Genomic DNA, 25,305 nt, shown 5'->3' on the forward strand with positions numbered 1-25,305 from the left:
TTGAAAAAAGCATGAAAAGAAACAACTTATCAAAGTTTAGCATTGTGGTTCACAGGTCAGTTAGGGTATCACTGTTGCACGTTTATCTAGAATAAAGCCAAGTTTTTATTTATATTGCTAATTAAGGAAAAATGATGACTAAGTCCAACCAACTATTTTAAAAGAGGAATTGATGGTAGAGGAGACTCAAAATTGGAACCCATTTGATTTCCTCAGTTTACAGTTGAGGAATAGGAAGTTTAAATGGGTGAAATGAATGGTCCTAAAGCCAGCTTAGAAGAGGCTGGGTGTTTACCTAGGTGACCACAGGGTCACAGTCAGTTGTTAGACTATTTCATTTAATAAATAATTATGTATTACTCTGTTGGGAAGATTATATTTTATTGGGCAGGTATCTAGTAAAATTAATGTTATCATTTCAACTTCAGTATTTTAAATATTAAAGTAACCTTGGAGGAAAAAATGGAAAAATTTCCAGTAGCAAACTTTTTTTTAATTTAGGGTATTTCAAATTCATATAGTAGACTTAAATAAAGTATGTGCTTCAATTTTATTGCAGGGCTTACATATGCTCATTATAATGTGTTAATAATCTGAACTCAATACCCTAATATAGGGTAAGTGGCGTTTATGGATACCTAAATGTTGGTCTTTGTAGAACATTCAGTATCAAGTGTGACAGATACATGATAGACAGTAAAAAGGGTCAATATGTTAATATTAAACCAGCTAATACCAATTTGTTGGTTTTAAGTAATTATTTCAAATGTGATTACGCTTTATAATATTTGACTCTGTGAACATGTGATTTTAAAAAATGGTTAAAGACGTCTTAGTGTTGTGGATAAGTTCAGTTGTAGTGACATTTTAAGGAACATACATAAATCTCATTTCTGAGAAACCACCAGTCCTTAACACTGGACACTGTTCCTGTCAGTTTCCCTGGGGGAATTAACTCTGGACAGGCAGGTTCAAATTGGGAAAATTAGGAAGAGACAATCAAGTCCAAAATAATGCACTTGTTTCAGGCATAGAACAGTTATCCTGGTTCCTGTAGCCATTTTAAAGGCAGGGGCAGCTCTTCGTAAAAATAATAGCATAACCTATCTCTGTCTGAAGCCAGAATACAGCATAGCCCTCACACGTGGATTTGTGCACGTTTAACGTTACTGCGTGTGTTTAGGCAGTCACTCACTGAACATTGGCGGAACTTGACAGCAGACACCATCAGGGTAGGCCTCTGCTATCCTCACCATGTATACCTCTCTCTGAAGCCACTTTTCTGCTTGTGTCTCAGGTATCACTCAGTACTGCAAGTTTCACTTGGAAAAATGTATCACCCTGAATCTGATGTATTTTGAAAACGAAGAACATGGTCATCTTTGTACTTGCAGTGATAGACTAAAACCTTCACATGGGAGCTTGTTAGAAATGTAGAATCTAAGGCCTCATGTCAGACCTGCTGCACTAGAATCTGCATTTTAATAAGATGCTCAAAGGTGACTCATGCACAGGAAAATTTGAAAAGTACTGCTTTAAACTCATTTTACCAAAGCAAAATAATGAAACCTTAATAGTTGTTTAATCCAAGTGTCTTCATATTAATGTGAAGATTAACATATAACAACAGGGTAACATTTTTTTAGTTTAGGTGAGGAAGATCCAGTATTTCAGAGTGAAAGACTGACTTCAGTCATGTTCAACCCTGCCACCCTGTGAACTGTAGCTTGCCAGGCTCCTCTGTCTGGGATTCTCTAGGCATGAATACTGGAGTGGGTTGCCAAGCCCTTCTTCAGGGGATCTTCCTGACCCAGGGATAGAACCCACATCTCACGTCTCCTGCAATGGCAGGGTGGGTTCTTTAGCACCACCTGGGAAACCCCAAGATGCTTTGATGTTGAATTTTGGATCTGCAGATAATTTTAGAAGAGATTTTTCTGGTGAGTTGTAATGGTACTAGCATCAAAGTCATTACCTCTCAGTTACCTTGGGACAGTTATGTGGTTGGAGGAACAGCAGCAGTGGCAACACCTGGGAGCTTGTTAAAATTACAGATGCTCACTCAGATCGTCCTCGATTTTGCTGAACTGAAATCTGGTGGAGAGGCTTTGCATTTCTGTCTCAAGCCCTCCCGGTGATGCTTTACCGAAGTTGGAGATGCACCGAGTTAGCACCTCTCACTACACTTGTTGGTTTCCCTTTCCTTTACGTGGGACAAATGTTACATAACTTTGGATTGTGACTTGCTTTTTTCTACTCAATTTTGTAAATCCAGTTATGAAACTATAAAAGGCAGCATGCTGAGTGTGTGGGTCATTAAATAAATGATAGCTGAGTCATCTCATTTTTATAGCGAAGATGAGATGTTCATTGGTAGAGCGAAAAGCGCCTCTCCTTATAGGGATGATGTGATGGATAGACAGTGGTCAACTGGACTTGGTGACAGAATGCTTTTGGTTGATTGTGTCATCTTTCACAGAAAGGACCATTTTTTTTTTTTTTTTTTTTTTACCATTTTTACCATTCTCAGCACGTTTTCCCTGTGTATTGTCACTTTGGAGACATGATTGATCTGGTCTGAAGTCAGAAACATGTCTCTGTGTTGATGCACAGACAACAATATCTCCTTCTAGGGATGGCCAAGGTCAACTTGGAGAGAAGACCTTTCACCCTGCAGCGCAGAGTGTGCGCTGACTTCTGGGGAGTCACCGTAACCTCCAAGCAGAGTTACTGTCTGGTTGCTGCTAAAGCAGCTTACAGATAGGTCATTTTCCTCATCTGTGGCATCAGCCTTAGGTCTGAGGAGAAGGGAGGCCGGTGACAGGAGGCAGCTCAAGAGCAGGAGCCCAGATGCACCCCACAAATGGACATGGTGCTGCCTGAAGGATCCCAACTGACAGCTTCCATTCCTGTTTGCTGATGAGCCGCGCCACCTGGGAACCAGTCTGGGAGGAAGTCTGGCTTTTTTAGAGTGGTTCAGGGTGATATGCTGAGTATAGTGCCCTTGTTTTTATCAGCTCCTGTATCTGGAGAGAGAGTCAGGAACGAGTGCTAAGGGCACTCTCAGCACTATAACCTGAAAAGCTGGAAGAGGCTGAGGGCATCACTGTAGTTGAAATGTGCTTTTTGTCCAGCATCAGTGGACAAAGAAAGGTTCAGCCTTTTGTTCTTAACTGTTGATTTAATTGACGACAATGGGTTTCACTGGCCTTGGTGACAAAAGAAAAAAGGAAAAAACAGAGCCCAGTCTAATAATGCTTTGTAGGCTTATTCTTCCTCTTTATGTTTTCATACAGTCGTATAAACTACACTTGCACACATCACCAGAATATATGTAACACCAAGGACAGTACAATACCAATGATATCCCAGGGTTGCAGTGATCTGGAAACTGTTGTTCGGAGAACTGTTCTGGCTGCTTCCTCTCCTTTAAAGTCTTTCAACCAAAAGGAGGACAAGCACTCTGCTTACAGTCAGCGATGGTGTCATTGATGAAAATGGTGGTTTTACTGGGTTCTCCAAGTGCTGCACCCAGCGGCATCTGAAGAAGTAATTCAAACCGCTCTGAATCCTCAAAGATGGGCTGTCCCAGGTCAGCAAGGATTGTCACTCGGAACATCTGAACACGCACTCCTGGAGCGAAGTTCAGTTTTTGGCTGACGCCAATATAATCTAATCCAGCTAGTGGGAAAGGAAAAGCCAAGAGTAAGATGCAGGAGTCACCACCCGAAGTTTTCCTTCAGAGAAAGATGGGTGGTCCTTAGCATTGTCCTATGTATATGGCACCTTCAAACTCATATTTTTTGGCTTGATCCTCAGAAAGGGGCAATTTCCACATTCTACAAAATGCCACAACATCCACACATCCGTCACCACGTGCGATCCCCACCAATGCTCTCCATCAGCTTCCAAGCACTTCCACAAAAATCCCACCGATACACTGAAGGCTCTCAAGGCAACTTCAGTTTTAATGAAGGCATTTCCCTTTTCTATTTGGAACCCTTAAGACAACGATTGTGACTTTCGTTTTGACCAGGTTTCACTCATTCACCTTTCCCAGACATCTAGTTTAAACTTAACAATATTCTGCTCAGTTTTATTGGGCCATGAAGTTCCTGCCATTTTCTCAATTATTAATCATTTTGTAAGCTGGCTCACCTCATTGTATCACTTATTTGCTATTTATTTAAAAAGTCATCCAATTTGTCATGACAAATTATAGTCAAAGAGAATAGAATAAGAAACCCTGAGTAATATACATGGATAAATGGAAGAATAGAATATTTACATTGTCTCAAATTATCTCCCCATAAAAGACTTCTTGGGGGCTACCCTTGTGGCCCAGATGGTAAAGAATCTGCCTGCAATGTGGGAGACCTGGGTTTGACCCCTGGGTTGGGAAGATCCCCTGGAGAAGGGGATGGCAACCCACTCCAGTATTCTTGCCCAGAGAATCCCCATGGACAGAGGAGCCTGGCAGGTCCATGGGGCTGCAAAGAGTCAGATGCGACTGAGCGACTAACACAAAAAGACTTCTCAATTACAAAGGAAGAAAAGTAACTTCATAGTAAAGAAACCTGGCACATACCACCTTAACCACCCTAGCCAAGTGATCAAAGTTAATATCACCAATGGCGGGATAAATGGCAATTGTGTCCCACTGGCTAGAAGGCAGTGAAAAGGCAGTACCATTTCTGTGATATTCCTTCTGAAGATGCAGAGCCTGAATCTAATGATGAGAAAAATCAGACACGCCCAACCTGCTGGGTATTTTACAAAACGAATTTGTAATATTTCTTTTAGATTTTTATTTTATATTAGAGTATGGTATAGTTGTGTCTGACTCTGTGACCCCATGCACAGAGGAGCCGGGTGGGTTACAGCAGCCCACCCGACTCCTCTGTCCATGGGATTCCCAGGCAAGAATACTGGAGTGGTCACCATTCCTTACACCAGGGGATCTTCCTGACCCAAGCCTCGAACCCAGGTCTCCCACAATGCAGGCAGACTCCTTACTGTCTGAGCCCCCAGGGAAGCCCCGTAGTTGGTTCACAATGCTGTTAGTTTCAGGTGTATAGCAGGGCATTTCAGTTACACATACATGCGTATCTATTCTCTCCCAAAGTCTTTTCCCACTTAGGTCATTACAAGACTATTAAATACAATTCTTTGTGCTATACAGTAGGTCCTTGTCGATCATCTATTTTTATATATAGTAGTGTCCATCTGTTAATGCCAAACTCCTAATTTATCCCTCCCCCTGGTTTATAATCTTGAAAAATATAAAAGTCGTGAAAGTCAAAGAAAGGCAAGAAACTGTCCAGATGGTATACAAAACTAAACGACATGGTACTAAATACAATGTGATTTTGAACTGAACTTTTTTGCTTTACAGATGATTTGGGGGACAACTGGTAGAATTTGAATGAGGTCTGAAGATGAGGGTGTAGTCATGTATCAATATCCTGATTTTAAGCTTATATTGTGGGTACACAGGAGAATGTCTCTATAGGAGTTGACCTCCACATTTTTGAAGAGATGGTTCCAGATTTATTGGCAACCTGCTCTCAATGGTTCAAGAAAAACAAAGTTTTTTTTTTTTACTGTACTTATTTCTTTTCTGTAAGTTTGAGATAAGAAAAAAATAAGACAAGATGATGGTGAAAAGCACCAAGGCAGGAGAGTAAAGGAAAGGGGATTTGGGATCTTATGAGTTTTGGTTCACATGTTAATTCTGCTGTTTACTTGTATAAGCTATTTCATTGTTTGAGTCTCAATTTCTTTAACATCAAAATGGGGAAGATTATTGCTATTTTCTAAAGTTGTTGTGAAGACTAGAGATAATACAGCAAGGATGCTAGCACAGAGTCTGTCAAATAGCAAGCATTCAGTACATAGAAATTATAATTATTATTTATGTCATAAATAATAATGATATATGTATGCATCATTATTATTGCTAATTCACCAGCCTGAGCAGATGTCATTTTCTAGACTCTAGAGATTATCAAGTCTAAACTGTTACCTTTGCATAGCTCCGGTTCGAACCCATGAGTCATGACCTCAAGCATAGATCACTTCTGTCTGTCCATCCCTCTCTGAGGGCTAGCAGAGAGTCATTACTGGTATAAAAAGGAATTCACCTAAATAAATTTTAATTTTTTTTCCAACCATAAAAATAGTCCAAGGAGCCCACTGGTCTATTCACTTTTGGTTTCACAAATATGTATAGAGTGAGAAAGAGCCTGGCCTGAAAATTAAGCAAAGAAGGAAGGAAGAAAGAAAAGCCAAAAAAAAAAGCAAGACAACAACAAAAGAACTCAACAGAAGCCCCATCACTGGCGTCATGTACAGTATGATGTGATATATTCACTTATAATATGGTAATTCTCCCAAGAGCAAGTTGTCTTCCATTCCCTTAACAGTTTCTTGGGTACATGTTGAAACCGGGCAGACATTTTCATAGGCACATTTTCTCTTCATGTCCTGTTCCTGCAGGTTTTTAGATTGCTGGGTTTTATTTGCAAGATTTGTGCTTTGACTTAGTTTTTATCTTAACGTATCCTCATGTGTCTTGGACTGTACGATACTAATCCTATGCTCCCTGTCACATCCCAGGAGATTAAGGTCCCTGGTAGCAATGAAAAAAATGTGGATTTCAACGCAGATGGAAATTTCCCTTTCTCTTCCTGAATCCCACTGTGTGTTTTTTTTTGTCTTTGTTTATTTGTTTTGGTTGGTAAAGCAGCTGACAGCCTCAACACAGGGAAAGTGATGTTCAGAACCATTTAACTCTACTGCCAGCCAGGCTTTGATTGTCCACATCAGGAAAGGCAAAGGGGAGTGGGGTGTGAGAACATGCTGCCTGAAGCCAAGGAAAATGCTGGAGAGTCAGACGTGAGAGCCTCCTACCCTCCCGGGGGTCCAATAAGTGCCTGGAGACTCCCAGGAGCTGGCATACCTGCTCAGTCATCACAGGGACACCTTGGTATGACATAGTATTTCTGAGCAGCTTCTAGTATCTACAAGTACTCTTTTTTAAATTAGTTAATTTTGGGCTGTGCTGGTCCTTGTTCCTCCACGCGTGCATTCCCTAGTTGCGGAGAACGGGCTCCTCGCTGTGTGGCTTCTCTCGCTGGGGGCACAGGCTCCAGGGCACGTGGTCTCAGCGGTCGTGGTGCGCAGGCTTAGCTGCCCCGCGGTGCGTGCAATCCCCCCGGCCCAGCGAGGGACCCATGTCCCCTGCTTTGGCAGGTGCAGTCTTACCTGCTGGGTCACCAGTGAAGTCCTACAAATATTCCTTTTTCAAAAATTTATTTATTTTTAATTGGAGCGTAATTGCTTCACAATATTGTGCTGTTTTATGCAAATAAATCAACATGGATATACTTATGTCCCCTCCCTCTTGAGTCTCCCTCCACTTCCCACCCCATTCTACCTACGCCTCTAGGTTGTCGCAGCAAATAGCTCCGGAAGTCCCAAGCAAGTAGTTAGTGGGACTTCCCTCGTGGCTCAGACGGTAAAGCGTCTGCCTACAATGCAGGAGACCTGGGTTCAATCCCTGGGTCAGAAAGATCTCCTGGAGAAAGAAGTGGCAACCCACTCCAGTATTCTTGTCTGGAAAATTCCAAACTCCCATGGACGGAGGAGCCTGGTGGGCTACAGTCCATGGGGTCGTAGAGTCGGACACGACTGAGCTACTTCACTTTCCTAAGTAGTTAATGAATGAATCAGCAAGTCATAAGGCTGCTACTTGAATATTCTGTTTCTTCCGTAAACAACAGAAGTCATTCTATATGCCCAGGGAAGAGAAAATTTAAATCAGAGCCTCTCCACAAAGACTTGGCATGCTACACTTGAACAGACTAGACCTCACCCTATAGGAATGTCGGGATGATGACACATTTTAAAAATGGGCTGCTCACCTTCTGCTGAGGCCGGCTCTGTTCTCTTGGAACGCACGGTGACAGAGGACGCTTGGGAAAGGTCCGTGCCTGTCCTCCGGACGCAAACCTCCACGGAGCCAGCACTTTCATCAACGTGATATTCAGCGTCCCCAAAGTGCAAGGCAGGCTCTGGGGAGACATGAAGGGACCAGTAAGAATGCTGCAGCCTCCCAGGACCCTCTTCTCCTCTGGCCCTGCGTGAGCCTGGGCGTTTCTCACAATCACCAGACTTGACAGGTCCCACAGGCTTGAGAGGAAACAGGCAAAGCACACAAAAGACCACATCAAGGAGTCTCATGCCATGATGGCTTAGATTCCAGGAAGTGCAGTGAGAGAAAATCACAATTCTATTCATTTTCCTCCTTTAAGAGAGATCTGTCGTGCAAAGAAGTTTCCCAGTTGGGGGAAACTGGTCAACTAGCTGTTAACTCCGGCAAGCCAGCTATCGTTTGGGAAGAGATGGTGGGGAATTAGGGAGGCTTTTTTTCTCAAGGGAGAAGGGCCCTTCATGCTGAGGCACAGTCCAGCCAGGGGTCTGAACTCGGAGTCTGCTGCTGCACCTTATCCCATATGTTTGTTTATCACAAAGACAGACAGAAATTCTATTCCTGAACTGCTACCTGCAGAGGCAGGGAAGGGGTCCCCTGAGGGCAGCCAGGGTGGGCATCATGCTCTGAGAGCAGGTAAAAGTGAATGTGTTAGTTGCTGAGTCATGTCCGGCTCTGTGTGACCCATGGTCTGTAGTCCACCAGGCTTCTCTGTCCCTGGAAATTCTCCAGGCAAGAATACTGGAGTGGGTAGCCATTGCTGTCTCCAGGGGATCTTCCCCACCCAGGGATCGAACCCGGGTCTCCTGCATTGCAGGCAGCCACTTTACCGTCTGAGGCACCAGGGAAGCCCAAGAGTAGGTGGAAGAGAGGAAAACATCTAATGGGGGGAAAAGTTTGACAAGCCAAGACTTAGCCAAGCAGATGTACTCATCCACTGCCAGCTCTCTCGGTTCTAAAACGCAGCCTATGAGCTTAGCTGACTCTTCAAAGCTTACACAAGGTCCAGCTGTTACATTTGACATGATAAAGGTCAGAAACGAATGCTTTTCCTCAGACTGTGAAATTCAGAGGCAAAAAGATATCATCAACACCAGGCAGCAGCTTCACCACAGAGGCATGACCACTGAGATGATAAATGGAAAATCAACATGACAGAGACGAAACCTCGGCAAGCACGATACAACACAGAAGCATGTCAGAATGGAATTTGGATTTTGGAAGGTAGAAATCCACTGTAACAAGCAGTATTTGCCCAAGATATATTTTAGCAGATCTCTTCGTGCTGCAGAGAGTTTTACCAAACATTTGACGGTAGTGTGCAAGAGCTCTCATAATCTGACTAGCGTCTGTTCTTTCTGGAGTCTTCATGTAACATTCCTGACCCTGTTACACAGAATAGCTCTCCAGGCAGCCAGCACTGCATGTGGTCAGGGCCTCCATCTTCACTGGTGATGTCCTCTGAGCTGAAACTCCCTTCTCAACATGTTAATTTCACACACTCCTTTTGTAAGACTTTGACTGAGTAACCTGCTCTGGGAGGTCATGTGCGTGCGTGCGTGCATGCTAAGTCGTTCAGTTGTGTCCGACTCTTTGCGATCCTATGGACTGTGTAGCCTGCCAGGCTCCTCAGTCCATGGGATTCTCCAGGCAAGAATACTGGATTGGGTTGCCATGCTCTCTTCCTGACCCAGGGATTGAACCCGTGTCTCTTGTGTCTCCTGCATTGGCAATCAGGTTCTTTACCCCTAGTGTCACCTGGGAAGCCCCTGGGAGGCCGTATATGCCCTTAAGGGGGGAGTTGTTCCTTATCCCGTGCTCCCCTGACACTCTGCACAGCTCACTAGTTGCAGTGATGGGTCACTCTGGCTATTTGCTGTCCTCAGCTGCATCGCAGGTGTGGGTCTGCACTCAGAAAAGGGTGTGGGGGAGGTCATTCTCTCTTAAGACTTTTTGTTTCTTTTTTTGGCTGCACCATGTCTTGGTTGCGGCATGCAGGATCTTCAGTTGCTGCAGGTGGGGTCTAGTTCCCTGACCACGGATGGAAGCCAGACCCCCAGCACTGGAAACACGCCAAGTCTTAGCCTCTGGATCACCAGCCAAGTCCCCATCCTCTCTTTTTGACTCAAAAGTTTCATCCACCTCCCCATTGTTGCTGGCGGATGTTTTGGAGGCCTCTAAGCTTGGACAGGAAACAGGGTGGAGAAGCAAGAGAAGCAGACAAGATCTTGATGGGTTTTTTTATGGTGACCACACTCTTGGGTCTTAGAAGATGGAAGAAAGCAGATTCTGTTTCTCATGGGCACTTTGGTGTGTTCTTTGGAGATCTCTCATTCCCATGGTTGAGTGCTTCTCATCTGCCATCCCCTTGATAAGGATGTGTGCGTGCTAAGCCCCTTCAGTCTGTATCCCTGTCCTGGCTGATCACTAAACCTTCTTCATATATTAGGGTTTGGCGGTGCTTCTGTGGGGATTGTTCATCCCTCTAGATGGCGCTGTTGGACAAGACCTAAGACGGTCCATTCTGGATCTCTGCTGCGTGCGTGGCTCACAGCTGGTCCAGGACAAGCTTCCTGCATCCTTTGCTTGATACACCCAAGGGATACTGCCTCATCTTAATGCATCTCTTGTTTGCTCATCTATCAGAGCAGCTAATCAGCATATCTCCTACACTGAGATTTTCCAGATAGAGCCAGTTTCCTCCACACTGCAGGTGACACACATCACCCTTATCACCGTCTCGTGACTCAGCACCTCTTTAAAAAGTTAAAATGTTAAAGCCGCCATACTCACACACTGTTCTGTGTTATCAGAGCCTTACCAATACCTCAAGACCAGGGACCACATTCCACATCCCCTTAGAAACAGTTCGGTTGCTGTGTTATAAGTATTAAAGAATTTGTCGAGTGGCTAACTTTAACTCACTTCTGATATACTTTGAACTTACTATAAATAATATTTTTTAAAGTTGAGACTAATGGATCTGCTTATTTAGCAGAGAATTTACTGTGTGTGGTATTAGGGAAGGAAGAAAGGTAAGAAAGATAAAAAAAATTGAGTTATGTCGCTGTTCAGAAAAAAAAAAAGTAAGAATCAAGCCTCTCTGAATACCTTAAGATACAGAATATAAGAGGAGGACAGCGTTACTTAGAAGAGAAATCACGAAATTATTCTGAGATGCTCTGTATACTGAGCATAAGGAGATTTGTTCAAACAGAGGAAAGAGATGCCCTGTGCAGCCCGCAGCATCTCTAAGTAGTTGTCACTCAAGGTCTGTTTAAAAATCTGAGATGCTGGCAATGATTCTTATGGGTGGGCAGTTATGAGAGTAGAATGTGTTGGCCACTTATGTTAAGTGGATTCCACAGCCATAGCGGTGTTTTTCTCTCCTTTAAAAGAAAATGTCCCTTAAATGGAAATAAGTAAAAGAAATATGACCAAGTGGAAAGGGAAACTTTCGAAAGAGATATGACCATCATTTTAAAATGAGCTCACTGTGCACATTCAGAGAAATTTCACACCAAGATCCAAAGAGGACTTACAGGTGAAGGCACAGACATGCTGCTATTAAACTTTGACAAACCACCCTGAACAGAATAGATGCCGAGAGATGGAAGATTGCAAAACGTTTTTTAAGTTACCTCGGAAGACAAAATAGATTCTGGAAACAAGAAGGTAAGCTTAATCACTAGAAAAATTCTGAAACAATTTATTTCAACAGTTTCTGGATCTTTAGAAATGGAAGAGGTAATGCCGATGAGTCAGTATCGGTTTTTTAACATCTGGTTTCATGAAGTTAAGTTTAGTGTTTTTTAGTTCAGCTAAACAGACATCTTTTGAGCATCCTCTATGTGTTCTAACTATGGGGATGTAAAGAGATGTATGTTCTTCCTGTTAAAGTGTTTCTGGTATAACAGGGCAGCCACACTCATGCCCATCAGCTAACCCTGAACGCTCTGACAAAAGAAGGAACCACCTCAAGGCTCAGAAGGAGGAGTCTTGGAAGAAAATAACTGTGCTAGACTCAAAAAATGAATGAGAATTGATCCAGGAGAAAGGTGGGAAGAATGTCCCCAACAGAGTGGCTCATATGAAAAAGTAAAGCCCAGAAGCACGACAAAGCCTAGTGTTTGGGAAGGAATAAAAGAGGGCATTTCTTGGAAATGTTTAAGGTGACAGTGGATGAATGAGGGGATGAGTTTTGAGAGGAAGGGAGAAATCAGATCCTACAGAAACTTGGATCCACGTTAAGTAGATAGGACTTCACATTCTAGACTCTGCTTAGAATATAGGGGCCAATTTGAAGCAGTGGAAAGGTGGTTGGTTTTTTTGTTTTCTGTAAATCTGTCCAACTTTGGTTTGGGTCACAGATTTAAGGAAGAGCTAGGGCTACTGATTAGGAAGCTATTGCAATTATCCAGGTGAGACATGAGGATGGTTTGAAGTGTTCACTGGTGTGTATACTAGTGATGGAGTGGGAGAGATGGATGTAGTTAGTGTCCTGAGCAGCATCCAGTGATTGGACATAGATGGCTTCTAGGATGCCCCACCAGTGTGCGGATGGGATCATCATAGACTCAGTTGGGAAGATAGGCGGGGAAACAGTCTTGGCTAGGGGTGGAAAGGCTTTAATGTGTGAATCTGGAGTTCGAGAATCAAGTAAGGGCTGGAGATTTAGGAGCCGCTAGTGTACAAGTTGTGGACAATCTCGTACTGTTTTAGAGGGTATGATCATCCAACGTGAATGAGTAAAGAGAAAGGTTGTAGGGGTGTCAACCACTGGGGAGACTGGCAGAGGGGAAGGAGCTCAACAACAGAGACAGAGGAAGAGTGATGGAGACAAGAGTGGGTCCAGGAAAATCGAGAGAGTAGGAAAAATTGAGAAATATAAGTGACCACAATGTTAAATTCAGCAAGTATAGGCAGAAAGATGTGTGTAAGCCAACAGTGGTAATCAGTGGCACAACAACCAAAATACACCTTATTAAACTTAAAACTGTGTCAACTGAACTATAATGCCTAAATTTAAAAATAAGAAACGAAATAATTTTTTTTTTTCTGCATTTAAAACCTTTAACATGGGTAGAGAGGGAGGTGGGAGGGAGGATCGGGATGGAGAATACATGTAAATCCATGGCTGATTCATGTCAATGTATGACAAAACCCACTACAATATTGTAAAGTAACTAGCCTCCAACTAATAAAAATAAATGAAAAAAAAAATGAAACCTTTGACAACTGTATTATAATATGACTAACCTTCTAAAGCATAGTGTTACAGTTTCTTCCAAACAGTTTTCTGGGTTTTACAGTACAGCAATCTGTCTTTCTAGTTTTAAAAACATTTTGTGTTGAAGTTTATCTTGGCACATAGCAATAGTATTAACCACACCGAAAAAAAAAAACAAAAAACTGGATGTGATTTCACCAAAATAACACTTTGTTTCTGTGCAAGTTTTCCTTGCAGCGTTTTCTTAAATCTGTCATTATTCTGTTAAATGCCCATTACTGACAAAGACACTAATCTAGCTGGCAATCTTTACAGGCAAATTTAAACTTAATTTTTTTTTGTATTGTGGTATAGCCAATTAACAACGTTGTGATAGTTTCAGGTGAAGAGCAAAGGAACTCAGCCATATACATACATGTATTTATTCTTCGCCAAACTCCCCTCCCATATAGGCAAATTTTATGCATGTTTATACAAATCTTATTACCTCAGGACAAAACTAAGAGCCATCTGAAATTGGACGTCAATTCTTTTTTGTGGCAGATACAAGAATTTTCAAATTGCATGTTAAAAGTGCAATGTCTTCAGCAGCTAGGTGGAGACCTGCTACAACCTGTTTACAAACAGAACAGACACATTGTGCTAATTAACTAGGGTCTTTAGTTTCATCTTGACCTTGTGAAGTGCAAGTGGAAGCTAAGGTCTTTAGTAGGTGAATGCACAGGAAGCTCACTATGCATTAGTTCAGTTAACACTTACTGGCCATATTCTGTGGCCTCTGTCTGCACGGAGCTGACGTATCATGACTTTCCTGTCAGTGCAGGGCCAGGGTCTTGAGCTGTTAGATCGTCTCTGCTCCTGTGCCATTTCTTTGCTTAGCATCACTCCATAGTAGTTGCCCTTACAAATACATTCCTGCAGGTGACCCATTTGACAAGGGGATAGTTGATCTCTGTTTAAGGAAGCTAAACATTTCCCAGAGTCTAGCTAAAGAGAATAAAAACATTTCATCCCAGTTCTAACTCTTGAGCTGCTTGGCTACACCTTTATGTTGCTAGATAGCATGTCATCACTTGGCCTAAAGGAAAACCAGCTTTTGCTATAGGATGATGGACTTAATACTTCTGAATAAAGGAAGCATTGCTGGTATTTAACATGTGCTCAGACTGACCTTCTAGACACAAATACTTAGCCAGAAAATGAGTGTGGACTTCTCCCAATTTCTTTCAAGTAGCCCGTTTTGTAGGACACATGTTTTCATTCCTGGTTGAAAGGGCAATGGAACTACTTCCTGAGCTATGATAGAATTTGATCAATGTTTTTGCTTAAACGCTGAATTAGGGGACTTGTCATTTCACAAAAGTCGTCCAAAAGATGATAATCATGTAGTAGGTGTGCTAGTAACCACTGTGGTTGTTTCCTCAAGGCCAAAATACAATGGCACCATTCAAAGGAACCATTAGTGTCATGAATAGCGAAATTTGTTCTTAGTAGTCAGCCCCTAATATGTCTTTGGTTTCACAGAGAATATAATAGAAATTCTAAATTTCTGTTGAGTATACTGAAAATTGAGTACACTGAGCAATATTCCGTGGTATGTGTATACACACCACATCTTTATCCATTCATTGGCTGATGGACGTTCAGGTTGCTTCCATGTCTTGGCTATTGTAATCAGTGCTGCGTTCAACACTGGGAAGCATGTATCTTTTCGAATTACAATTTTCTCCGGATTTAGCCAGAAATAGGAATGCAGGATCCTATGACAACTGTGTTTTTGATTTCTTCAGGGACCGCCATACTGTGCTCCGTAGCGGCTACACCAATTTGCATTCCCACCAACAGTGTAGGGGGGCTTCTTTTTCTCCACACCCTCTCCAGCATTTGTTAGTTGTAGGCTTTTTGATGGTGGTCATTCTGACTGGAGTGAGGTGATGTCTCATTGCAGTTTTGACTTGCCATTTCTAATAGTTAGCGACATTGAGCAATTTTTCATGTATTTATTGGCCATCTGTATGTCTTCTTTGGCTACTGCTGCTAGGTCACTTCAGTCATGTCTGACTCTGTGCGACCCAACGGACAGCAGCCCACCAGGCTCCTCTGTCCACAGGATTCTCTAGGCAAGAATACTGGAGTGAGTTGCTACTTCCTTCTCCATGTCTTCTTCGGAGAAATGTCTATTTAGATCTGCTTATTTTTTGATTGAGCTGTTAGCATCTTTTATATTGAACTGTCATATGTGTTATTTTAAGAAAAACGACAGTTATCTTAATTCTAAGGGGGCAATTTTTAAAAAGAAATTACACAATGAAGAATGCGTAGACATGAGAGTCTATACTTACTCTTAGCTCTTGAGACTTGTGAAAATATATTTGGGAATTGAACTTAGTCCCTGGCAATTTTTTTTTAAGTAGAGCAAAATTGGCCTTTCACAGCATTCTGAGATCTTGTCTACAGGATGTAATATCAAGAAACAAAATTTAGGAGACCAAACAAACAAAAACCAAACCAATTTTAATCTCACTCATATTTTCCTTTGTCCTAGAACAATAGGACCCTTGGACTGTAGCCCTCCAGGCTCCACTGTCTGTGGGATTTCCCAGGCAAAAATACTGTAGTGGGCTGCCATTTCCTTTTCCAGGGGATCTTCCTGACCCAGGGATCAAACCTGGGCCTCCTGCTTTGCAGGCAGATTCTTTACCATCTGAGCCACCAGGGAAGCCCCAGAATGATATAATACATGATAAATTTTCATTCCCAACTAAACAGCGCATACACTTTTCAGCCTCTGCTCCATCTGGTTTATCTCTTGACATGGCTCTCAGTTTCATGGAAGCTCTGCACTGTATCTACGCATTCACACAAATTTTGGGTCTGTGATAGCTGCCCAGTCTGATCCTATCTAGATCTGAACACAGCAACGCACAGCCACTCAAATCCTGACAGAAGTATATTTGAGAGATGAAGTGGTCAATCGAATTTGAGACTCATAATAAAATAGTCAGATCCTGGCCTTGTCTTTATCAATATTTTCTCTTAAAAGTGCCTTTTATAGAAAGGGCAATTAATAAGAAAGTAATACTGGGCTTAGTATTGGGAGTCAGGGGTTGGGAGGGGTTGGTTTCGAGGCGTGAAGAGCATCCTATTCTTTTCTGGTTCTGTGCTTCAGCTGGGACTAGAGCCAAACTCCCAGCTGGGTAGGGCTAGGAAAAGAGATCTGGATGCCTGCTCATGGGAGCTTCATGGTACCCCATACCACTTGTAGACTCCTGCTCCTGTTGTTGGAGGGAGGGTCCTTGGATGGCTAGGATGAGTGTCCTGTGGGGCAGTCCTGGTTGGGTGATCATTTAACCTAGGTCCTCTTCTTGGCTTCCTGAAAGGCTTAGGTCACTTCCTTGGGATGTTCTTTTTAAAAATAATTTAACACACTCACACACAAATATTTAATCTTTCTGCATTGCTGCATTGTCCTCGGTATTGGTGAAAACTATGTATCTGACAAGCCACTCAGAGATGTTAGAGAAGGAGCAACATCAACAATTCCTTTCATAGATCAGTTAAGCTTGATTTATCTCTCAGCTGTTGAGGGAAAGCATGAGAAAAAAGCAGCTATTACTAAGAGTGGAAAACAGGAAATAGGCTTACCATCATCACGATCAGCCAGGATAATCACCTTGGCGGTGGGGAATTGGGCCCCCAGTTGCCCTCCCTTTGGCAGGCTCAGTGAAACGCTGAAGGATTCCTCCTCTTCATAGAGAGAGTCATTGATGATCAGGACCCGGCAGGTGTTCTCAGCCTCATCCTTGTCAAAGCGGAGGATGCTGGTGTGGTCTTTCGGACGTGAGATGTAGTCAGAGAAAGATAAACCTGCAGAAGAAATGGTGCCTATGGCAGAACCTATGGAGACAGGAGATAGAACAGAGGAAGTAAGAAGAAACAATTCTGAACAGGAAACCTGTTCCCCATGGGGTTTTCAAACTATTTTTAGATAATAGAGAATGAGAATAGTTGCTCAACCGTGTTTGACTTGTGTTCAACTGTAGCTGCCAGACTCCTTCGTCCAAGGGATTCTCTAGGGGAGAGTACTGGGGTGGATTGCCATTCCCTTCTCCAGGGGATCTTCCTGACCCAGGGATTGAATCCAGGACTCCTGCGTTGCACGCAGATTCTTTATTGTCTGAGCCACCAGGAAATGGCATTTTTAAAATAACAGCTCTATGAATTATAAGGCACACTTATCCCTTACAGTCATGAATATTAATATGGTAATTAGAAGACTTGGCTATTTTGGCACGATTCACAGTGGTCTTTGAACTGTTGTTATTCAGTCGCTAAGTCTTGTCTGACTCTTTGCGACCCCATGGACTGCAGCACGCCAGGCCTCCCTGTCCTTCACCATCTCCTGGAGTTTGCTCAAACTCATGTCCATTGAGTCGGTGATCCCATCCAACCATCTCATCCTGCCCTTTCTCCTCCTGCCCTCAGTCTTTCCCAACATCAGGATCTTTGAATAAGGTATACACTGAATAAGTTTTGTTTAGATTAGGGGCTAAATAAACTGAAGGATCAGAGGGTGGTTTAGCTTAATTTGTTCATATTATAGACTGGAAAACTGAAGTACAGATAAATTATGACCAGAGAATCTATACCATGATAATGTGTAGATTTGCTCCCGCCCCTGCCCTTCCCATGGCAGCAGAGCTGTAAGTTGTCATTCTTGTTCAGTCTCTAAGTTGTGTCTGACTTTGTGACTCCATGGATTGTAGCATGCCAGGCTACCCTGCCCTTCACTATCTCCCTGAGTTTGCTCAAACTCATATCCATTGAGTCAGTGATGCCATCCAACCCTCTTGTCCTCTGTTGCCTCCCTCTTCTCTTGCCCTCAATTTTTCCCAGCATCAGGGTCTTTTCCAATGTGTTGCATCTCAGTAATCTGACTCTCACGCCCTGATGGAGTTCTTTGTGTGATACTATAATATAGTATCACACTATAATAATTATATAATAATTCCATGGAATTATTTGTTATTTTATAAAGAATACAAGATTGACTGACTTTCAGTTTAGAGACAGTGCATTGAAAATTTTACTATAGTAATTTACATATGTCAAGATTCCCTAATTTAAATGCACTATTTGATGAGTTTTAACAAATACATATAATCATGCACCCATTACCAGAAGCATAGTATAGAATATTTTTTATCCACCAACACATGTACCCCTTGTAATCCATCTTCTTCCCTGTCTCCAAGCCCTGGAAACCACTCATCCATTTTCTTTCTCTCTAACCCTAACCCCAATCTTAACCCTAATTTTTTCTGGTGCTATAGATTTTTTCTGTCACTATAGATTTATTGGCTTGATGAGAATTCCGTGTAAATAAAATCATGCATTTTTTTAGTCTTTTGATTCTGATTTGTTTCATTTAGCATAATGCATTTAAGATTCATCAATGTGTCAGGATTTTATTCCTTCTTACTCTTGAATAGGGTTCTCCATTGTGTGGTTATATCACAATTTGTTTTTCCATTTACCAGTTGATAATTTAGGTTGTTCCCAGTTTTTTTTAGCTATTCTGAATAATAGCTAAGATATAATGCCACAGATATCCAAGTTCAGGTCTTTGAGTCAGTATGTCATTTTTATTTCTCTTAAGTAAATACTTAGGAGTGGGATTTCTGGGATCTAGTGCATTATTTTCCTTGTGATAAAATAAACATACCCTAGATGTACCATCTTAGCTATTTTTAAGTGTATAGTTCGGTAGGATTGTCTGTTCATGTTATTTAACAGATCTTCATATCTTTTTTCATCTTACAAAAATACTGAAAGTACATGCCCATTAAACACCTTGCCACTCCCTCCTGCCGCCATCTCTGGCAGCCACCTTTCTACTTTTTGTCTCTATGAATTTGTCTCCTCTGGGTACTTCAGTTAAGTGGAATCTTACAGTCCTTGTCTTTGTGTTACTGGCTTATTTCACTTAGTGTAATGTCTTCAAGTTTCACCTATGTTGCAAGAATTTTCCTTCTTTCTTAAGGTTGAACAATGTTTCATTGTATGGATGTTTATCTATTCATCCGGTCATGGATACTTGGGTGGTTTCACCTCTTGGTTATTACGAATAATGTTGCTACAAACACAGGTGTGCAAATATATTGAGACCTTGCTTTTATTTTTCTGGATATATACCTAGATGTATAGGTATATGTATTGGGCTTCCCTGGTGGCTCAGCTGGTAAAGAATCTGCCTGCAATGAGGGAGACCTGGGTTCAATCCCTGGGTTGGGAAGATCCCCTGGAGAAGGGAACACCTATTGCCTCCAGTATTCTGGCCTGAAGAACTCCATGGACTGTATAGTATAGTCCATGGGGTTGCAAAGAGTCAGACATGACTGAGCAATTTTCACTCACCTAGATGTAGAATTGCTGGACCATGAAAGTGAAAGTCGCTCAATCGTGTCTGACTCTTTCGGACCCCATGGATTATACAGTCTATGGATTCTCCAGGCCAGAATACTGGAGTGGGTAGCCTTTCCCTTCTCCAGGGTATCTCCCCAACCCAGGGATCAAACCCCAGTCTCCTGCATTGCAGGTGGATTTCTTTACCAGCTGAGCCACAAGGGAAGCCCAGGAATACTGGAGTGGGTAGCCTATCCCTTCTCCAGCAGATCTTCCTGACCCAGGAATTGAACTGGGGTCTCCTGAATTGCAGGCAGATTTTTTACCTACTGAGCTATCAGGGAAGCCATATGGTAGGTCTATGTTTAATTTTTTGAGGCCCCTTTGTACTGTTTTCCATAGCAATTAGATACCATGTTACAATCCCACCAACAGTGCAATTTAATGCATTTTTTTCGGTGTTAAAAACATAGTAACACACAAGTATAGAGCTAAAAGACTAGAGAGTAGTCACAGTAATTGAAATGTTTTACAACAGTTTTAGGAGACAAAGACTGTTTAAAATAATTCCACAGGGACTTCTTTGGTGGTCCAGTGGTTAAGACTCCATACTTCCACTGCAGGGGACACAGTTTTGAATTCTTGCTGGGAAATTAAGATCCCACATGCTGTGTGTGGGGAGCAGGGTGAGGGGGGAGACTCTGACTCCAGAATATACAATGAACTCCTACAATCCGATATCAAAACTGGAAACACCCATTTAAGAAAAAAAATAACTCAATATATCAAATAAGTGATTTTTGTAAAGCACAGTTATTTCCCACCACACTTCTTAACAAGAAGCAATGGGGATATGACAGTGAGCTTCTAGATGGGGCATTCTAGGTCCTGCAAGGGTCTGTCTTGCTTATAGCTCAGGTAAGTGCATATATGCATGCTGACACAAATATCCACCTTCTTTTTGCTAATATGAATCAACACACGTGCAAGTTGACGCCTGTGAGTGTGCACTACACATATAAATATGGCTTGTTAAAAAATAAGAATTGTTTCCAAATTGACTTCAGAGGACGTGCCCAGAAGGGCACTGACTCACAGAGCGTCTCAGGATGATTTTTCGATGGAACAAGTTTTAAGAATTAATAGGAAACAACAAATTAACTGTTTTGTCATTCCAGGAACCTAGAAAAGACTAGAGCTGGAAAAATCAATGAGCGTAAAACACATTGGCTAGGGCAGAGAGAGAAACTGTTAGAAATGGATGGCTTACAAGGGGGATTATCACGCGGTGAGGAAATCAGCCACGTTCCAGGGCCAGCCTGTGCTCTGAAATTTTATTCCTGTATGACATTTCCACCCTGCTCAGTCCTGGGATATCTACTTATGAAAGCGCTCTCTAAGCTCAAGTAAGGAAGGAGAAGCTGGTTCTTAGGATGTCAGAGGCAAGAGCTATCAAGTACTAGAGACAGGCAGTCCCCAAGTAAATAAGAAAGTAAGTGGCTGGCAATCTAGAAAGCCCATAGGAAGTGATGAGAGGCTCTGTCAAGGAGACTTTTTATGTTCCAAGGTATACACACAAAAAGGAAAAAAGTCATAAATTCTTAAAACAATCTGATTAAGTGACAAGCAATGGTTGATATGCTTTTTATGAGCCTGAAATTTAAAAAGACACATACATTGGAGAGTATACTTTTTTATTTTCCCCTAGTCATCTAGAATGCAGAATGTTGGTAAGAAAGGTGGTGTAAAAAAAATCCCTGTCAGAAACTACACATTTAGCCATTTTGAATAAATATTAAAAGCAGATACACACTAGATACACACTAGACTTGCAGATACCCAATACTATCTCTATAAATCTTTATTAAATATATTTCTCAATATATTTCACCTAATGAATAGTCAAATATTGATTTATCACAATTCATGAAACAAAAGTGATTGGTATTTTTCCCCTTCCTGTTTAACTTTCTTTCAGCTGACAGCTCCACTGGTTGAAATACAAATGCATTTAAGTAGGTAGATTTCTGGGTTAAATAATAAGGCTGAAATATAACTCTTATTGAAAATTATGACTTGAAGAATTCTGCTAAAACAGAAAGCAAAACAATCCATACAAGCTTTTAACAATGAGAGTTGACAGGGGAAAAAAGATAGTTTAATTATGTCTCAGGTAATCAAAATATTCACTTTGCCTAAATGGCCCATTCTTCCTAGGATTCTGGAAATTTTACTTTGGGAAACCATTTGATCAGTTATATGGAACAGTCAAGAACATGGAATACTGGTATTTATTTTAGTTATAAAAAAGGCTCTATTTTATGGATAGCAAATTAAGAATCCCCAAGAGCTAGAGGAGAAAGTTTTGTTCCCAAAATATCAAATGTAACTTGAGATATAAACTGAGGTCTCTGGTTATGATCTGGACAAATCCCTTATTTAACAGAGTCTCCAAGGAGTGCTGGTGTGTCATTTCCAGGCTGTTTTCATAAAGACACGTTAGCAGCTGGGTCTCAAGCTGTGAGGGAAGCTTCTCAGGTGGCGCTGTTGGTAAAGAATCCACCTGCCAATGCAGGACATGCAGGAGACACGGGTTCGGTCCCTGGGTCAGGAAGATCCCCTGGAGGAGGAAATGGCAACCCACTCCAGTATTCTTGCCTGGAGAATCTCACGGACAGGGAAGCCTGGTGGGCTACAGTCTGAAGGGTCCTAAAGAGTTGGACATGACTGAGCGACTAAGCATGCAGGGTATTTTATCAGTGAAGAAACTGAGGCAGAGAACACCCCAGTGTCTTGTCCAGGAGTCAAAGCTTCATCTTCTGATTAGAGTATTTTTTAACTTCCCCACTTTGTCTTACTATATTACTTGATTATACAATCTTGATTATACATTATACATTCTTTTAAGCACACAAAATTCCTTTAATATGTATTTTTAATAGAGCAGTGAGACAAGAAATCACCTTTCTTTTAAAGCACAGCATCTAATTCCTGATTAAATCAGACAGTGTTAGAAGCCCCCGGCACAGTTCATTTCATGTCTAGAAAAGTCCATGACTTGGGGGAGACAGGGGACAGGGTTGGAGCAGCATGGGACTGTCTGTCTGGAGGAGTCTTTGAGACTTCTGTTCCCAGCAATTTGGCTTGGCTAGGTATGCTGAGATGCTCTTCCACTACAAAATATCTAGAAGAACTAATTATTCCACCTTTTCTGTGCTCATAGGAAGTAAGAGAAATTATCAAGGGGGCAAAACAAAACAAAAACAATACCCTAAAACCACAGAGCCCTAACCCCTCTATAGCTAGAGAAGCAAATCCCACTCCAGCTGGAATTCAGAGTTGACACTGAAGGGAGATTGTGCTGTGGCCCATCAGGGAGCTGAGCCTGAAACTCTGGGATCTGGTCCGGGATGCAAGGGAGCAGGAGTGTTTCTGGGTCAGCATTGTTCTCAGATGCCAGATGAAGCAATGCAAATCCTCCTTGGAGAAAAACTTTCTCAAGGAAAGCCCCCAGATCTTTCATAGATTCAGATCAAATCATGTGAGAAATATCTTAAATGCATAAAAAAGACAATTCATTACAAGGATGACTTTTAGACTAAAAGCAGACTTCTTGACAAGACAATGGAAGCTGGAAGACAATGGAATAATAACTTCAAAGTGGTTTGAGATAGTAACTGTCAATCTAGAGTTTCAAGAATGAGGTTGAAATAAAGACATGTTTTGATATGCAAGAGCATTTACCCTCAGTAGACTAGAGTCAAGGAGCTTTTAAATCATCCAAAGAACTCCTCTGAGGTGCAAGGTATAACTTCTATAACTTAACATACACAACTATGACTAAATAAATAAACAGATTTTTTTTAAAGGAAAGAAAAAAGAAAGTCTTTTGCTGAATGTGCTTGGAAACTGCTGTTCACTTCCTCCTTAACTTTACCCAGAGACACAGCCAACAGAGAAACAGCCAATCAGAGAAGTGGGGTGACACATGACTGTGGCTGACCACACCATCCCTTTCAGCTGGATGAAGTTGATTATTTAAAAGCCTCAGCATGTTTGACTTGGGGTTGACCAAAACCACAGGATGATTCAACACTGTTCCTGTTCTCTCGGTTTTACATCCTGTGGTTTGCTCTTCACTGGCTGTCTTTCTAATAAGAGCAATCTCCTAATGAGAAAGTGACTAATGAGAAGAAACAGACAGATGACATTTATCTTGAGAATAAGACAGGGCTAAGAAGTGTCTAATTTGCATGTTCTTTTCCAACATAGCCAATGAGGGAGAATTTATTCCTCTAGCTCTTTTCCTCTCCCAAACAGTTTTTTTTTTTTTTTAACAATACCTCTACATCATTGTCTGAGAACACTGATAACATTTTGGGACCTTGAGGTTCCCATGAAATCACAGCATAAAACTAGTTACTTCTTTCACCTCTTGTAAGTATAATACAGGTTTAGCATCTGTAAATTATTATTAATGTACAAAGAATAAGCCTGCTTTCCATTCAACTGTTTATACATCAGCTCATGCTTATTTTAGTCATGAAAATAAGTAATTGGTAAGGATTTATTTTAGCAAGACTTTCAGAAAGGTTTAAATAGCCAAATTAAACTTTTATGTATTGAGATACTTAAGTATCTATGGAGAGTAGGTGACGATGACTACCACAATGCTACTTGAATGTGCATGCAAACTGTACAAGTCTTGCTGTCTTATAATCTCACAGAGGGGTAGAAGAATCAGGATGTGACTATGCATGTCCTGGTTTCATACTCGAGGTAAGGACCCTGGCTCTGTTATACTGTCTCTCTTTAAACTTTTTACTGTAGGCATTAGAACAGTCCTTAGGGTAAGGAATCAAAGGTTAAAGCTCTGGTGCCAAGCGGTCTGAGTTGTGTGTGTCAGCTATGCAGGGAGTTTTCTGGGAACACCAGCTCTTTTGAACCTAATGCTCTTGTGGGGAGGCGAGTTTGTGTGTAACTTTTCCCACTTGAGGTGGAGACATCTCCATATCACACTTTCAGGCCCTCTGAGCTCTCTATTTCCTCTGCATGTCATCCCACAGGGTAGCTCTTTCCAGAGGCAGAGGGGTGGCCTCTCACATTTTAGCAATTATATACAATCTTCCAAATTGGATTGTTTATCACTTTATTTCTCCCATGCATAGAATCATTGTCCTCCAGACACTCTGCTTGTGGACTCAAAATATGCCACTGGTACCGGAAGTAGCCCAGCGGGAATCCTGAGCGGAGGATGAGGGCACTTCCTCCATCAGCGGCTCCGCCCACCTGCAGCCACTGTCCCAAAGACCCAGGCTCTTGTTCCTCTGCAAAGACTCTGACTGAAGCTCTGTGTGGACTTGGGAGAGAGGGCTGGCACATCCTTCTGAGGATCAACTAGCCAAGAAGTCCTCAAGGACTACCTCACCTTGTTTTTCTTGCTGCCTTTCCCGCATGGGGTAATATCAGGGAAAAAGTTGAGTCATCCTGGAGTGTGAAGTCAAGTAGGCCTTAGGAAGCATTACTACAAACAAAGCTAGTGGAAGTAATGGAATTCCAGCTGAGCTATTTAAAATCCTAAACGATGATGCTGTTAAAGTGCTGCATTCAATACATCAGCAAATTTGGAAAACTCAGCAGTAGCTACAGGACTGGAAAAGGTCAGTTTTCATTCAAG

The 25,305-nt window shown here is 41.8% G+C and overlaps 1 protein-coding gene across 1 annotated transcript in view; it reads right to left on the bottom strand.

The window, feature by feature from the left end:
• Positions 1–3,439: 3,439 nt before the first annotated feature.
• Positions 3,440–25,305, bottom strand: part of FREM3 (FRAS1 related extracellular matrix 3) — a 102,727-nt gene continuing 80,861 nt past the window's right edge. The window contains exons 6-8 of the mRNA XM_061140713.1: positions 16,869–17,120; positions 7,926–8,075; positions 3,440–3,681 (exon numbers count right to left, since the gene is read on the bottom strand). Coding sequence (XP_060996696.1) covers positions 3,440–3,681; positions 7,926–8,075; positions 16,869–17,120 — 644 coding nt within the window. The remainder of the gene's footprint in view (positions 3,682–7,925; positions 8,076–16,868; positions 17,121–25,305) is intronic.

This window comes from Dama dama, chromosome 5 (genome assembly GCF_033118175.1).
Source record: "Dama dama isolate Ldn47 chromosome 5, ASM3311817v1, whole genome shotgun sequence".
NCBI classification, from domain to species: domain Eukaryota; kingdom Metazoa; phylum Chordata; class Mammalia; order Artiodactyla; family Cervidae; genus Dama; species Dama dama.